This window comes from Sceloporus occidentalis, unplaced genomic scaffold, assembly GCF_023333645.1.
Source record: "Sceloporus occidentalis isolate IW3139 unplaced genomic scaffold, rSceOcc1.0.p SCAF_13, whole genome shotgun sequence".
Classification (NCBI taxonomy): domain Eukaryota; kingdom Metazoa; phylum Chordata; class Lepidosauria; order Squamata; family Phrynosomatidae; genus Sceloporus; species Sceloporus occidentalis.
In genome coordinates, this window is record NW_028316993.1 from 13,571,741 (window position 1) to 13,589,379 (window position 17,639).

Consider the following 17,639-nt stretch of genomic DNA (forward strand, 5'->3'; position numbering starts at 1 on the left):
TAATACTATATAAATAATGTAAAGTGATAAAGGCATACCATCAAATACATACAAGTTATAAAACAATATCAAACTAAAACTCCAAAAGCTTCGGGGGCGATTTAAAGACAGCAAAAGAAGGTGCAGTCTGCAAATGTTGAGGGAGGCAGTTCCATGAATATTGAAAAGCAAGAGAGAGGACAAAGCCAAGCCAAGGAAGAAGAAAACCTTGGGTGAATGAGAAGCCAAGAATTCGTAGAACACTGTCTAGTGAGCCATGAAAGAAGCTAGGTCATGTAGGGCTTTAAAAAGTTGAAACGAGAAGCTTGCAGATCCTAGAAGGGATTGGCCTTGTTTGCCTATTGCAGAACAAGAAAACAAGGCTTCTTCTGGCACTTTAAAGAGCTGCCAATGTTATTTGGCATTGGCTTTGGTGGAGTGCAGCCCATTTCATCAGATGCACAGCGTGTTTGTTGGACTGCGGCCCGCTTTGTCTGATGGAGGGGCTGCAATGTAGAGGTGTTGGTTGGCAGATACTTCTCTGCTTGCTGAGAGGAAGGGCAATGGTGTGTAGGAATGGAAAAGCAAAAGGTGCCAGCAGATGACCCATTTTTAACAGCCACGGGGAGGTAGCAAGGTTATTCTGGCATAAATAAGATTTCAGTAATAAATAGTATTAATCTAACCCAGGTATAAAAAGATAAAAGAGTTTAACCCCTTGGCAGGACCTTGGAATAAAAACACTTGGATAGTGTCATAGGCAAACTTGTATGAGTCAGTTGCTTAACAGATGCAATATAACATTTAACCATACAGCTAAGCAACTCCTCTGTGCAGATTTGCTGTTCAAATCATGACCTGGTGGCAAATTTTGCCGGTTTCCATCTTTCCTGGCAATGTCCACATGCCACACGCGTGTATCTGCCAACAAGGCAGCCCTCCATGCACCCGATGAATAAAAAGGCTGCAGTGCGTGAAAAGCTTGTGCCAAATAAAACTTTGGAGTGCCACCTAATTTCTTGGTTTTCACTTGAAGCAAGAATAATACAGTGGGCTGCCCACATTCGCTGGGGTTAAGGTCGCAGGCTCCCGTGAAAGTGGAAAAACTGCAAATAAACTTTCTTTTTTTGTCTGAGAGAACTTCGCTAGGAGTCTCTAGGTCCTCCAGCACAACTCCGTGGTCAGCATCTGCTGGAAGTCGACCATAGAATTGTGCTTTTGGGGTAAATTGGGGGTAATTTTTGCTCTTAGAAGCAGAATCATAGAATTGAAAGAGACCACAAGGGCCATCTAGTCCAACCCCCTGCCATGCAGGAAACCTCAATCAAAGCATTCCCGACCGATGGCCATCAATTTGGGTTGGTTGGTTTGCGGGCAATTGTTGCCCCTAAAATCACTCAGCTCTCAATCGCAGGAAAATGCATAAATATACACCAACGCGGCGTAGTGGTTTGACTGCTGGACTATGACTCTGGAGAGAAGGGTTCATATCCCTTCTCATCCATTGAAACCCACTGGGTGACCATGGGCAAGTCATACTCTTAGTCTCAGAGGAAGGCAATGGCAAACCTCTGAACAAATCTTGCCAAGAAGACCCCACAATAGGGTCGCCATAAATCGAAAACGACTTAAAGGCATGCAACAACATACATCCGAGCGCCCCAGATCCCATTAAATACTTAAATCAGGGCAGGGAAACACAGGTTTCCAATGGTCCTTGGAGAGTTTCCAGAAAAGAAGAGTTGTGGCCAATGGGCACAAAGATGGTCCCTGGCACTTGGGAAGATGACCTGCAGGTCTGCCACATCAGGCACATTATGAAGCCTGGTCTTAAACCACTGCACACTGGAACCAGTTGGTTGTGGAAGAAACCAGAGGGCAAGCAACCTTGGATTTAACCCAAACTGGTGACCCAGGACCTAAGGTAAGATGTATTCTGGAGCAAGGTGTAACAATGCCATTAATGCTTTATGGAACTGACAAGTGGAAGTCCAGCTAGTCTGTAGAATCAGCATATAGAGAGATCTTGTAGCATCTTTGGGACCAAATGCATCCGAGGAGGTAGACTTATGTCTACAAAAGCTCTTGCTGCCAACTTCGTTCTCTCAGTCTCAGAGATGCTACAAGATCTCGCTACCTTTGATCGACGCCAAAAGAAGAATACAAAGAAGGGGGTTTGGGTGAAAGGGAAGATTATGGATAGGGCTAAGGAAAAATGGCAAGGATGGGACAGAAGTAGGTTAAATTATTAATCGGGTATAAAAGGTAGCAGATGAGGCCAGTAGCTCCATTGCTTTCTTGCGTCAAATCCATAATGCGTTTTACAGAAGTTACTCTGAGTTTGAGCCGGAGTGCCATAGTGGTTTGAGCGTTGGAAGGCAACTCTGGAGATCAGGGTTCGATTCCCTGCTTGGCCACAAAACCCATTGGATGGCCTTGGGCAAGAAGTCACACTTTCTCAGCCTCAAGGGAAGGCAAAGGCAAACCTCATCTGAACAAACCTTGCCAAGAAAACCCCATGATAGAGTTGCCATAAGTCGAAAAGGATTTGAAAACACATATACACAGGGCTATAATAGGACCTATCCAAAGTCCTGAATTCTGTTCCCAAACTAATATCAACACCCTGGAAAGCTCCTGTAAATGGCTTCACCACATTGAAGCAACAAAGGCCCAAAACACACTGCAGAAATAATCCAGCTTGAGACTGCTTCATCTGCTTCGGTGCTAGGGAATCCTGGGAACTGTGGTTTATTGTGGCCCCAGAGCTCTCTAACAAAGAAGGGAAAATGTCTCACAAAGTGACAGGCTTCCCTAGCATTGAGCCAGGGCAATTCAAGCAGTCTCAGACTGGATTATTTCTGCAGTGTGTTTAGGACCATAGATACTTATTACTTCTGCAAAGCAGATCAAATTATATTTTTCTCTCATTGTCCCGTAATAAAGCCCTGTATAAATCCCATAAAAAAAGCACAAGTGCAATGCATCTGAAAGATGGGCCCTTGTGGTCTTATTCAGGACAGGCAGAAAGGCGAACTTTCAGATTGGAAACTTGGCACAGATTCTAAGGGAACCCTCAGGCCAATTTGATATTTAAAACAATAAATAAAAGAATGTCTTTATTAATTTTAATCACTTTAATTCTGGGTGCAGCTTGCAGGACCACTTCTGTCACAAGGTGGCAGGCGAATCAAATGAAATGTTTGTAGTTTGCCTTATAGCCACTAAGCAACACTAGACTAACCTAGAGCTATTCTTTAGCTTCCCATAAGAAACCAGCTTGCAGCTCTCACCAGCCCTTTGCCTATTCAATATGACTTCAATCCACTCTTCTCCAGCACCAATGAATTTATTTTCTTCTTAATCTGCTTTGTTCTTCTTATTATTTATTGATAGAGAGCTGCAAATTTACGCAGCGCTGTGCAGACAATCAGTTAAAGATAAAATAGAATCAAATAAAATAACTCTGCCTATGGTGTACTTTGCTAAAACAATTTAACAAAATGCATATTAAGACATATTAACATTAAATAATAAAATATAGCAAGCAAATCAAAATAAACCTTCTTCGCTGTCCAGTTCTTGCAGCCATAGTTTTCAGTTGTATATCTTTACTTTACACAGTTGTAGTGATCTGATGCCACTTTAATGCCCACGGCTTCATCCCACACCATTCGGTGCTTTGCATTTTGGCAAGGGACTTTAAATTCTCTACCAGACAGCTCTAGCGGAGTAATCAAAATACCTCTTTATACTACAAATCCCAGGCTACTATAGTCATTACACTGCTCTCAAGTTGGGACGACTTCAAAGAACTTGGGAACTACAAATCCCTGGATTCCATGGGATGCGGCCATGACGAAGTCAAATCCAAAGTGCTACGATGTCGCATGAAAAGGCCTATGGAAAATAAATGCTTGCAGGTTGTTCTTATTGTTGTGTGCCTTCTAGCCATTTGGGACTTATGGAAAACCTAAGGTGAACTTATCATAAGGTTTTATTGACAAAATTGGTTCAAAGGGGGGGTCTGCCCTCAACAAAAGCCTAACACATTTCAAACAAATTTAACTTTTGAAGCTGCGTGCCTTCAAAACCTTCCCAGCAGACGGGGACCTGCAGGGTTTTCTGGGGCTGAGAGTATGTGACTCAAGCAAGGATTTCCATGGCCAAGCAAGGATTCGAACCCAGCTCTCCCGGTGTCCTAGTCCATCACTCAAACCACTGCACACCACACTGGCCCCATACAGACAGGCCAAAATAAAGCTGCTTCAGGTCACTTTGGAGGTAGGCGGTTTAAATGATGCATGCATCCTAAGAGTCCGGAAGCCATGCTTCCATCCTAAAGACTGGAGCGCAGCTTTGATGCAGCTTCTGGCTTCTTAGGACGTATGCATCATTTAAACAGCATACCTCCAAAGTGACCCAAAGCAGCTTTATTTTGGCCTGTCTGTATGGGGCCAGGTTGCATTTCAGAATTTTCCACTAGATGTCACCATTATGTCAAGGAAAGGCTTTCTCTGTGCATGGAAGAAAAAAGAACTTGTCCCATAAGTCCTCCATAAAACCTTATGGTTCCAGCCACAGTATCTGTATAAGCTTCTTTGCTCTTGACCCTTTTCTCATCCAGTTGCACATGATGTGCAACTAGTGACCCGAAGCAGCTTTATTTTGACCTGTCTGTTTGGGCCCTGAGTCACAAAGTGCCTCCTAATGTTGAGCTGGAATCTCTTTTCCTGTAGTTTGCATCCACTGCTCCATGAGAGTCTCTGGAGCAGCAGAAAACAAGCTCACTCCATCCTCAATGTGACACCCTTTCGCATATTTTGCATTACTAATACTGGACGATACATCCTTACATCACAGAATCCCAATGCAAGGCCACATTAAACACACCACAACTTCAGCATCGCCATTGACAATAAAACAAACTTGCAAACTTACACAAAGCGCACCCAAATGACGTACAAATAAACCTAACTCATACAAACACATCTGTTGACTTCTATAACTTCCCTCTGATGTTATATGTATGTATATTACTATTATTATCATTATATATTCTCTATATTCTTTTTCCAATATTCAATTTCCACTTTTTGGAAAGTTTACCAGCCTCTCTCATGTCTATTTGTTTCCTCAACCGTTCCTCTAATGTCGGGGTTTGTGTTACTTTCCACTTTTGTGCATACAGCATATACATAATATATATGTGCATATATATAAAATACTAATTTTGAATATTTTTCTTCCATTTCCACTCTTAAAATAAGTTTCTTCTGCTGCTCAGTCAAAAACTAACTTCAAACCGTTAGGCCTGGTCCAACGAAGGCAAAGGTCCACCTTTCAGAAGTATAATATTCCCAATATTCAGTATATTCAGACTCATATTGCTTGGGGGAAGGATTATATTTTCATACTTCGGCTCCCAGAAACTAAGCCGGTTGGGGGATTCTGGGAACTGAAGTACAAAAAACACATCTTTCCCTATCTATGGAAGCTCCATTAGAGATAATACAGTTCAGGACAAGCTGTGGAACAATGCAAGAGCTTTGGTCTTTTCTGTCTTCCATCTTCCAACCCTCCTTTTGTTGTCTGCTTGCTTTTTACACTGTTTCGACTCTTTTTCTCCCCAGCAAAGACAGAATTGGCTTCCTATGGAAGAGATGGACGATGGGCATTCAAAAACGAGGTGGAAAATCACTGCAAAATCCAGCATGTCTGATCCAATTTGGGCGAATGGAACAGATCGAGTGGAACGTCCATGAAACTCCATAGAAGTCGCAGGCGCTACATCCTCGAAATGCACTTTTTAACGTTGCCTTTGCTGGAGAAAGGATAATAAAACAGTGGCACGAAGGAGAACACAGCAAACCCCATTTGAATCACTCTTCCTTTTTCTTCCCCCCTTCCTCCTATTCCACTTTCACGGCTCCCCCCTTTTAATGCTGTATTTAATAGAAATAAATTAGAATAAACAGTCGAAAGACAGGTGCCAGGGCAATATGAAAAGAAAAGGCATAAAAACGCATTTAATGAGCATTGTTAATTAAACCTGGAATTCGAAAAGAGGCCCGAGTTTTGGGAATTGAGAGGAGTCAAAAATGAAAATGAAGGGAAGAATCGCTCGGGGCAGGAAGAGAGGAATGAAATTAAATTTAATGTGGGGTTCTGTTTGTAAATGTCGATCACACATCGGAGCGCATTACGGCTTTGGCTAAAGGGTTGCGGTCTTCCCCCCCCTTTTGCTTCACATGCCATTGCTCTTCTTGCCTGTCTATTGCTTCCATGCTTGTTTCTGCAAAACCAGACAGTTCTTTAGCTCTGAAAGCAATAAATACCAGCAAAGTTACTTTAAAAATTGTATTCGTACCATCGAACTGGCCCTGATTTAGACAATTTTGCTTAGTCCTGTGCTGTCTCATTTTTTCAGCCGCTTTTAAAATGTCCTGGTTTCTCTCCTTTCCTCCCCTTTTGTCCTCAGCTTAACTTCAATTGCTGCAACTATACCTCGAAGTCGAAAAGCAACAATAGCATTTAGCATCCATAGATTTTGGTATCTGGAACCAAACCCAGAGGATATTGAGGGACCACTGCACTTCCTTTGCAAACCAGAGATATGGTAGCCTAAGCTTTCATAGACTTAGACCAGCATCAGTCCATGAATCTGAGGAAGCAGATCGAGGCTGCATCTGCACTGCAGAATTAATACAGTTTGACAGCGCTTTTAAGTGCCGTAGCTCAATGCAATGAAATTCTGGGAGTTATAGTTTTGTGCGATACTGAGCTTTCTGGTGCCACAGCAAACTAGACCATCCAGGGATGGAGCCATGGCAGTTAAAGTAGTACCAAACTGCATCACTTTTGCAGTGCAGGTGCCGTCCGAGCCTATGGGCCCAAACAGACAGACCAAAATAAAGCTGCGTTGGGTCACTTTGGAGGTATGCTGTTTAAATGATGCATGCGTCCTAAGAGTCTGGAAGCCGCGCCAAAGCCATGATCCAGTCCTAAGATGTGTCCTTGATTTCCAAGGTTTCTTCTGCTGCATCAGCGTCTGCCACGACAAGAGATCAGGGCTGTGTGTGTGTGTGTCAGCTTCACACAAATCCAGAAAGAAAATAAAGTGGAGGGCAGAAGAGGAATGTGTGGTACAAGGTGTGACATTCCTGAGAATCTCAGCTTTAAAAAGAAATATAGCCCCTAGGGTTCAGAAATGGACCTGTGACCATGAATGGGCTGCCAGTGAAGAAAACTCAGACGCAGTGAGTTTCAAGGTGTTCAAGGATAGGACCGGACTGACCTGAATTGGCCCCTTTCCCTTAAATTGTGCAAAAATGGAACTTCGTACAGATTTATTTAATTCCGAGAGGCTTTGCAGAATTTCAGCATGTCTTGCCACATGTTTAAAACTACTACTACTACTAGTAGTAGTAGTAGTAGTAAAAGTTCGTGTTAAAATAATGGCCCTGCAGATGCAGAAGAGGACGGTCGCAAGTATTTGCAAGCAAGTCTTGATGGTGATTCTGTTCACAATTGGCTTTCGGTGTCTTGCAATTGGACACTCTTTGACATTTCAAAGAAGAAAATTGGGAGATATATGGCCACAGAACATCAGAGTGTGGTCAAGATGGTAATAGTAATTCATGAGAAAGAGCAAATAGGAGAGGCTGCAGTAGATTGCTTTTGCCTGAACTTACTAGGAAAGGCAAGACTCTATCCTATCCTATCCTATCCAATCCTCTCCTCCATTAAAGCATGGTCAGGATGGCTCTCTGGAAGGCACAACAGTGCCTCTGAGCCTACGCAGAGTATATTGCCCTGGTTATATCCCCTGCCACAAATCCAGATCCTTCCCACCATTAAAACCATCAGGTCGACATTCACAGACATAGCTGGGTTAGTCTACAAAGGGTCCTTGCGGCCCCACCGAGACTATATAGGCCCAATCCACACTGCAGAAATAATCCAGTTTGAGACCACTTTAATTCCCCTGGCTTAATGCTAGGAAACCCTGGAGATTGTAGTTTATTGTGGCCCTAGAGCTCTCTCTGACAGAGAAGGCTAAATGTCTATGAAAACCACAGTTCTCAGATTTCCCTAGCACTGAAAAAAGCAGTAGAGAAAGGGCATTGGCTGTAATAAATCATATAGAGAGATAGAGATAGAGATAGAGATAGAGATAGAGATAGAGATAGAGATAGAGATAGAGATAGAGATAGAGAGGTTGAATCTGGTTCAGTAGATCCAGACTATATGAGAGATTATGCTACAAAGGTCTAGTTCTTCTCAAAGGTGCCTTTGCATTCAGATACATGATGGATGGATGGATGGATGGATGGATGGATGGATGGATGGATGGATGGATGGATGATAGGCCCTACAGGTTGAGCCTTCCTTATCCAGAATCCCCTGAAAAATCCCCCAAATCCAAAACCTTTATTTTTCATGGGTGGCTGACGCACTGAGGCCTTTGCTTTCGGAGGGTTCGGGTTCGCTGTATGCAAACTTGTATTATGCAGCAGTGCAACTAGGTAGGATTAAGTGGCACATGTTTACAATGACCTTCAGGCTATGTGGGCAAAGTGCATAGGAAACCTAAATGAATTTCATGTTTAGACATGGGTTTCATCTCCAGGATCTCTCATTAGGTAGATACAAATCCTCCAATATGGGTCCAAAACCCAAAACATTTCAGAGAAGGGAGCCTCAACTTGTATTGCTATGGTTAAAAAATGGCACCGTGTTGCTCTCTGAGCATATTCAGAGCCCACTTTCCTGATCTATTGACTCCCACCTCCAAGGTACCTCTTTGGATAAATGCAAATATTCCAAAATCTAGTGGAGAGGAGCCAAAACCCCAAACATTTTGGATTAAGGAGACCTCAACCTGTATGCCTAGTGTTAAAAATGGCACAACAGTGCCTCTGGGCATACTCAGAGCGCACCTTCCTGAGCTATTGTTTTGCTGAACAACATTGTGCTTCAATTTTGTATTATATTCTGTTTCCTAGGTCCATTTTATTTTGTTCCATTCTGTTTTATGTACAGCGCTGTGCAAACTTGCAGCGCTTTATAAGTTTAATAATAATAATAATAATAATACCTTGTATCAACCATTGTATTTCACTCTATTATTTTACTTATTTAGTCTATTTATTCTAATTTTTTATTTTATTTTACTTTATTTTATCTTATTTTATACCGGTCAATGATTGAAATAAAGATGACGATGATGATGATGATGATGATGATGATGATGATGATGATGATGATGATATTGGCTCCTATCTCCAAGATCTCTCTTTAGGTCGATAAAAATAGTCCAAAAATGAGGAAGGGAGGGATCCAAAAGTCCCAAATCCAAAATCCAGGAGGGGTTAGGGACCCAAAAACCCAAACCATCTCAAGAGTCAACAGATCAGGAGAGAAGGGAGCTTCAGCTTGCATTGCTATTGTTAAAATATGGCACAAGAGTGCCTCTGAGCATACCCAGAGCCCACCTTCCTTACCTATATATATATATATATATATATATATATCCACTTTGAGGATGCAAATCCAAAGTGTGTAGGAGGGGCTGTGCTTTTTGGGAGGTGTGTCTTCCATATCCCCCCCTCCCTAAAAAACATCCTCAGCCCAAGTTTCCAAAGGAGTTTTTCTTTCCTCTGGATGCAGCTGCCTTTGGAGAAGGGCTCTTTTCTCCCTCCTCAGCCCTTTAAAATACATAAAACAAGAAGACCTTTCCAACTGGGAAACCAAACCCTGGAATCTAGACACTTCTCTGCCTTCATCCCAGCTCCCCAAAAAATTCACATTAAAAAAGAAAACCCCAAACCAAACCCACAAATCCTTTTTTATTATTATTATTATTCCTGGATGCAACTTCCAAAGCAAAGAGAGAAGAAGAAAGGATTGTGTCTGCAAAAAAAGGGGTAAAAAGGAAGGTCTGATGGATTGAAAGTGTCAGCCCCAAAAGAAGAAGGAGGAGGAAAAGAAGGAGAAGGAGAAGGAAGAAAAGAAGGAGGAGGAGGAGAGGGATCCCTTTTGTCTTTTAACTCCTGGAAGGCTGCAAAAAGGACCCAGTGGATCTGGTTTGTTGGGGGGGTTTTGGGGAAGGAAAGAGTGGCTCTTTCTTTCTTGGAGGCCTCCCTTGATCCCAAGGCAGCTGCTCTTCCCTCTGCCTCTTCTTCCTCTCTCTTTATATGAATGCCAGAAAAAAAAGGATTTTCATGCCAACTTGCAACTTTTCGGGGGTCTCCCCTTGAGAGAAGGTCTCTGAAGATCTCCTGGAGGAAAGGAGGCAGGGGAGAGAGAGAGAGAGAGAGCAAGGGCACCCCAAAATAACAAGACAATATATATATTCCCTCCAAGTCCTTGCTTTGCAGCCAGGAAAGGAAAGAAATGCATTGGAAAACCGGGAATATCAAAGAGGAACGGTACTACTTACAGGTAAAGAAAATCCCTATATATATATATATATATATATATAGTTCCCTATATTTCCTATATACATATATATTTCTTATATTTCCCTCCCTCTCTATATATATATTCCTAAATTTATTTGCAAGCCATCCTATTTCCTATATTTCATATATATATATATTTCCCTATATTTCCTATATTTCCTCTCTCCCTCCCTCTCTCTCTCTATAAATATATTCCTAGATTTATTGGCAAGCCATCATATTTCCTATATTTCCAATTTATAGTTCCCCATATTTCATATATATATATATATATATATATATATATATGAAATATGGGGAACTATAAATATCCTATATTTCCTCTCTCTCTCTCTCTCTCTCTCTATATATATATATATATATATATTCCTAGATTTATTTGCAAGCCATCCTATTGCACTCAAATTGGCTTCCTTTTCGTCCTTCCTTCCTTGATTCTTTGGAAAGGCGGTATATAAATAAAATTTATTATTATTATTATTATTATTATTATTATTATTATTATTATTATTATTATTCCTTTCGAGTAATACTGTTATTTCTCAACAATTAAGGCACCCAGTGTGAGAATTTGGTAATGATTCTTACTATAACAAGAAATAAAAGTCATTCATGTGTGTGTGTTTGAATGAAGGTGTGCATAGACAGAAAGGAAAGAAAGAAAGAAAGAAAGAAAGAAAGAGAAAGAGAGAGAGAGAGAAAGGCTCGACCTATTACGGATTTTTTGGCTTTAATGGGACCAAAGAAATCAAAAGTTTGTGATCCTGGATCCCTTGTATTCAACTTACTTCTGGACAGAGACGATAGATAGATAGATAGATAGATAGATAGATAGATAGAATACTGCTAGATTGATAGATAGAGAAGTGTAAGGATATAAGTTCCAGGTAGCACTGATGTGTCAGCCTTAATACTCACCGGTTAGTATGGATGACAGATAGATAGATAGATAGATAGATAGATAGATAGATAGATAGATAGAGATAGGTAAGTGTAAGGATTTAATATACGGTTAGGATGGATGGATGCTAGATAGGTTATTGATAGACTGATAGAGGATTGTAAAGATTTAATACTTATACGGTCAGGATGGATGGACAGGTGGATGATAGACAGATGATAGATTATTGATAGATTGCTAGAGCAGTGTAAGGATTTGATACTTATACCATTAGGATGGATGGATGGATGGATGGATGATAGGCAGATGATAGATTATTGATAGATTGCTAGAGCAGTGTAAGGATTTGATACTTATACCATTAGGATGGATGGATGGATGGATGATAGACAGATGATAGATTATTGATAGATTGCTAGAGCAGTGTAAGGATTTGATACTTATACCATTAGGATGGATGGATGGATGGATGATAGGCAGATGATAGATTATTGATAGATTGCTAGAGCAGTGTAAGGATTTGATACTTATACCATTAGGATGGATGGATGGATGGATGATAGGCAGATGATAGATTACTGATAGATTGATAGAGAAGAGTAAGGATATACGCTTTGGGTTCTATTGATGTGCCAGCCAGTTAGGATGGGTGGATGGATGGATGGATGGATGGATGGATGGATGGAGAGATAGATAGATAGATGATAGATAGATAGATAGATAGATAGATAGATAAGTGTAAGAGTATAAACCCCTGGTTCCGTTGTTATTCCTGCCTTAAAACTGGCTGGTTAGGATGGATAGAGAGAGAGATTGATTGATTATTGATAGATTGATACAAAAATGTAAAGAGATAAGCTCTGGGTCCCATTGATGCTCTAGCCTTAAAACTCGCCGGTTAGGATGGATGAATAGATAGATAGATAGATAGATAGATAGATATGGAAGGGGATACACCGCTGGTTCCATTGATGTGCCAGCCTTAGAACTCACCTGCTGAGATGGCTGGCTGGCTGGCTAGATAGATAGATAGATAGATAGATAGATAGGTGATTGACTGAGAAGTGTAGATAGATAGACAGACAGATGATTGACTGACCGAGGAGTGTAAGAGCATAAACTCCTGGCTTTAAGGATGGATGGATGGATGGATGGATAGATACTCTCTTCCTCTTCCTCAGTTTCCATGAAGAAGAAGCCAGTGGAGCTTCGGAAGCTTGCAACATGTCTTTTTGTGCATTATGCCTGGCCCCATAAAAAGGTCTCCTGGTTTTGTGGATGCTGGATATTGTGGTACTGAACACTAAAGTTCTCCTTTCGTCAAAAGTAGTGCTTCCTTCACTCTCTCCATCTGCACCTGCTTCTCTTTCTCTTTCTCTTTCTTTCTTTCTTTCTTTCTTTCCCTGAATCCAAAGGGGGAGCAGCTGGAAGGAGGGCCAGGCCTTCATGGCCAGAGGGCTTGGCAATGATTTATGGAAAGGGTTTGGAGGGGAAAGCACCTTTTAAAATGGAGTATTCCTCCCTGTTGTTATTATTATTACTATTATTATTATTATTATTGTAGCACCTTTGGGACTCACTGGAAAACACACAACAACAATCCTGAACTTGAGGATCTCTAAGGAAACCGTGGTCGCTATATATATTTAAAGCAATAATAATGATAATAATAGGCTGAATCTAATGTTTTCTCCCATCCAGAGTAGAGCCACTGAACAGAATCTTTTGGGAGAAAAAAGAGGGATGATGATGATGATGATGATGATGATGATGATGATGATGATACTGTAAAAGGGCTGAGACCCATTGGATCAATGGCTGGATTGGGAAAACCCTTCTGAAAATCCCATGGATGCAAAAGGTCTCCTCTAGTTTCCAAGGATTTCAAGAAGGGAAGAATCCAAATCCATTGGATTTGGAAGCTCAGGTGGATCGGGACCTCCTTTGGGGGAAAATGCAGAGGGAAGGAAGGAAGGAAGGAAGGAAGGAAAGAAGGAAGGAAAAGAGGAGAAGAGTCTGGGGTTGTTTTGCTCAGCCCAGGGTCCACTTTGCTTTCTCCTCTTTTGCAAAATTCGGATTTGTTTGGAGAAACTCTGTCTCTCCATAAAAAGACTCTGAAAAAGTAATCGATGAACCAGGAAGACTTGGCGATACTATTCTTCCCCAACCTCCTCCAGCTCCAATAATAATAATAATAATAATAATAATAATAATAATAACAACAATAATATTTAATCATATATATATATATATAGAGAGAGAGAGAGAGAGAGAGAGAGAGAGACCTTTACTATATATATATATATATATATATATATATATATATATATCCAGTTGATTTCATACACACACACGTATACAAATCAGTTGAGTTTATATATATATGTGTGTGTGTGTGTGAGAAAGACCTTTACTCTCTCTCTCTCTCTCTCTCTCACTATATATATATATATCCCGTTGATTTCATATATATATATATATACACACACACCCACATCCCACACACATATACACATATAAATATAATAATATAATCTCTACATTATATATATATATATATATATATATATATATATATAAAAATGTAGAGATTATATTATTATATTTATATGTGTGTTTTTCCATCTGCAATGAACTACATTGGATTTGGAAGCTCAAGTGGATAGTATGTATATATATATATATATATATATATATATATATGTAATTTGCCTACTAGTGCTAAGAGCAGAGGGGGGGGGGGAATAATGTGACTTTCACCTTTCCAACCTTTTCCTTCCCTTTGCCCCTTTTCTGGGCTTTGGGGTCTTTCCTTCCTCCCTTTGAGACCCAAGGAAGCCTCGGGGGCTTCGGGGGGAAAGGAGGGGAATTAGCCCCTTGTTGGGGGCTAATGGGATCCAAGCTCCCACCTTCAGTTCCCCGGAGAAAATCAATCCCTGGAGGCACCTGGGTTTTGGGGACTAAAACTAAGGCGCAAACTTTACGCAGAAGACCAAACCCACAGACCAAGAGGCAAGCAGACCAACAGCAACTGATGGCAATGTTACAATAACAACGGATTGCAATAAGGACAATAAAAATCGATAACAACGGATTGCAATAAAGACAATAAATCAATAACAACTGATTGCAATAAGGACAATAATCAATAACAATTTATTGCAATAACGACAATAAACCAATAACAGATTGCAATAAGGACAATAAATCAATAGCAATAGTTATTTATTTATTGTCGTTATTGCAATAAATTGTTATTGATTATTGTCCTTATTGCAATCCTTTGTTACAATAATAAATCAATAACAATGTATTACAATAACGGCAACGAATCAGTTACAACGGATTGCAATAAGGACAATAAGTCAATAACAATTTATTACAATAATAATAATAATAATAATAATAATAATTTTTATTTGTATTTCAGCCTCTCCCTGCAACAATTTATTGCAATAAGGACCTTAAATCAATAACAACTTATTACAAGGACTCTGTATCATCATCATCATCATCTTCATCACTACCAAAATTACCAACAGAAAGCATTGCCTTTCAGAGGTCAGAAAGGAATAATAATAATAATAATAATAATAATAATAATAGGAGAGCTTGCTCCCAGAAATCCTTTCCCATAACAGGTCAGGAATAATAATAATAATAATAATAATAATAATAATAATAATAATAATAATAATAATGGAAATTACCACCAGAAATCCTTTCCCTGAAGAGGTCAGAAAGGAATAATAATGATGGTAATAATATGAGAAATTACCACCCGAAATCCTTTCGCATAAGAAGAGCTCAAGAAGAAACAACAACAACAAACATCGGAGGTAAAATAATAATAATAATAATAATAATAATAATAATAATAATAATAATAATAATAATAATAATAATAATATAACCAGAAATCCTTACTCTTCAGAAGTCAGGAAGCAACAACTACAACAATGTGAAAAATTTCCACTTGAAATCTTTGCCCTTCAGAAGTCAGGATGATAATAATAATAGTAATAATAACAACAACAACAACAACCAGAGTTCAGGAAGCAAAGAAAAGGATGAAGGGATGAGGAGAAAAGCAATCCCTCTTGGATTAAAAACGAAGAACCAAGGTCCATGGAAATGTCTCCAAAAGCTCATTCTGCCAACTTCTTTCTTTCAGTTAGGGCTACAGGTTATTATTGTGATGATGATGATGATGATGATGATGATGATGATGATGATGATGAGTTTCTAAGCACTTCGTCTAACCCCCCCCAAAATGTAGCCTGGTTAATAAACAGCAACAAGAAATGACTGTCTAAGCCCTCCGTCCCATAGAAAATAAAAGAGTAGCCACCAAAAGCTGGAGCGGGATGGAGGGCTGAGTCTCGCCTCCCTTCTTCCCCCTCCTGGACCGCTTCAAAGCCGGTTTAGAACCGGTTCCGGAGCCCGCGGGTGGCCAGGTCCAATTGGTCGGGAGCCTTTCCCTGGGGCATTTCTCCTCCTCTTCCTATTCCTTCTCCTCCTCCTCTCCTTTTCTTCTTCTACCTCTTCTTTCTCTCCCTCCTCCTTCTCTTATCTTTCTCTTCCTCTCCTCTTCTTCTTCCTTCTCCTCTTCCTCCTTCTTCCTCCCCTCTTTCTTTTTCTCTTATTCTTCCTCTTGACTCTCCTCTTCCTCTTTCTCTCTCTTCCTCCTCCTCTCTTCTTTCTCTTCTTCCTCTTCTTGCTTCTTCCCTTGCTCCTCCTCCTCCTCCTCTCCTTTTCCTTTTCTTCCTTTTCTTCCTCCTCTTCCTCCTCCTCTTGCTTCTTCTCTTCCTCCTCCTCTCCTCTTTCTTTTCTTTCTCCTCCTCCTTTTCCTCCTCCTCTCCCTTTTATCTTCCTCCTCCTCTCCTCTTACTCTTGCTTTTCCTCCTCTTCATCTCCTCTTCTTCTTCTCCTCCTCCTTCCTTCCTTCCTTCCTCCCTTCCTTCCTGCGCAGAGGGCAGGCAGAGGAGGCGGGTGTCCCTTTAAGGCGCGCCCCCGCCTCCCGGGCGCGCGCCCCGTGCTCTATAACTGGGGCCCATGGAGTTGCCTTGGGTTCAGAGAGAGCCAGAGCCAGGCGCTGGGAGGATCCGGGAGGCAGCAGCAGCAAAGGCTGGTGGTGACAGTGGTGGCCCATGGCGAGGGGGGTCCGGGCTTAAGGGGCCCGGGGCGGGGAGGGGAGGGGGCCCTTGGGGCGGAGGGCGAAGGGGCTGCCCCCCTCCTGCCCCTCCCTGCCTCCCTGCCCCCTTGGATTCCTCCTCTCTGCCCCCCAAGAAAGCCTCTGGGGCTCTTGGGCAACCGCCCAGATGTTGGTGCACACCTATTCCGCCATGGTGAGTGGGGACTGGGCTGTGTCTGTCTCTCTTGTGTCTCTTGTGTGTCTTTGCGATGGATGATGGAGGGCTGGCAGGGGGGGGAGAGGGGGGAGAGGGGTATGCCCCCCAGAAAAAAAGTCCCCCCCCCCACCCAAAAGAACTGGGCTCCTTCTGCAAATGGAAACCACCCAAAAAGGAGATGCAGTTGGATCTAATGCCTCCCAGATGTTGGGGAAGAGAAGGGTTGGCTTTCTTTGGATCTCCCCCCCCCCAAAAAAAAAAAAAACCCTCCCCAGGGATGGAAAGGAAAAAGGGGGGGCAAAGAAAGGGAGCCAGGAAGGAGAGGATCCATTGACCCCCCCCCCCCAAAAAAAATAATAAAAACCTCAAAGAGGAGAGGAGAGGGGAAGAGAGGAGGAAGGCAAGGAACAGTTTTGGAGCTGGAGCTGTTTTTACGCACTAGAACTCAGCAGCCAAAGGGAAAGGTTTCTATTTTTGGAGGGGGGGGGAGAAGGTTTGGGGGTTAATTTGGGGGGAGAGAAATAAAGGGGGGAAAGGGAAAGGAAAAATCCTTTCCCCCCCATTTTTAAAAATTTATTTGAAATAAATCAATGGGAAAGAAACCAATCTTGGTGGAAAGGTTCGGGGACTTTTCCATCCAGTCCAGGCAGGGAGGGTCTATGTCTTCTTCAGCCCCCATCCTATAAAACTAGATATCCCCCCCAAAGTTTTCCCCCTGGATCCAAAGGGTCTCACTTTGGAGGAGAAGGCAGGAGAAAGCGTTGGGATTCCCCCCAAGTTTGAAAACTGGAGCGTTCGCCGCAAACGTCCGCCGCGCGTTTTTACGCATCCTCTGCGCACCGGGAAGGTTTTCTTTTTCCCCTCTGAATTAAGGAAAAGGGGAAAGTTTCTTTCAAAGGGATAGAGTCAGAGGGTCCTTGGTTTTCCCCTCGATCTTCTGGG

The 17,639-nt window shown here is 41.6% G+C and overlaps 1 protein-coding gene across 2 annotated transcripts in view; it reads left to right on the top strand.

Annotated features, from left to right (window-relative positions):
• Positions 1 to 10,305: 10,305 nt before the first annotated feature.
• The window catches only part of LOC149305025 (transcription factor AP-2-epsilon-like), a 58,639-nt gene continuing 51,305 nt past the window's right edge, over positions 10,306 to 17,639 (top strand). The window contains exon 1 of one of the 2 annotated variants that reach the window (XM_089478401.1): positions 10,306 to 10,425. In XM_089478401.1, the coding sequence (XP_089334527.1) occupies positions 10,378 to 10,425 (48 nt within the window). In that variant the 5' untranslated portion in view covers positions 10,306 to 10,377. Of the gene's footprint in view, positions 10,426 to 16,296; positions 16,695 to 17,639 lie in introns of those variants that run through there. The other variant, XM_089478402.1, reaches the window with a different exon arrangement.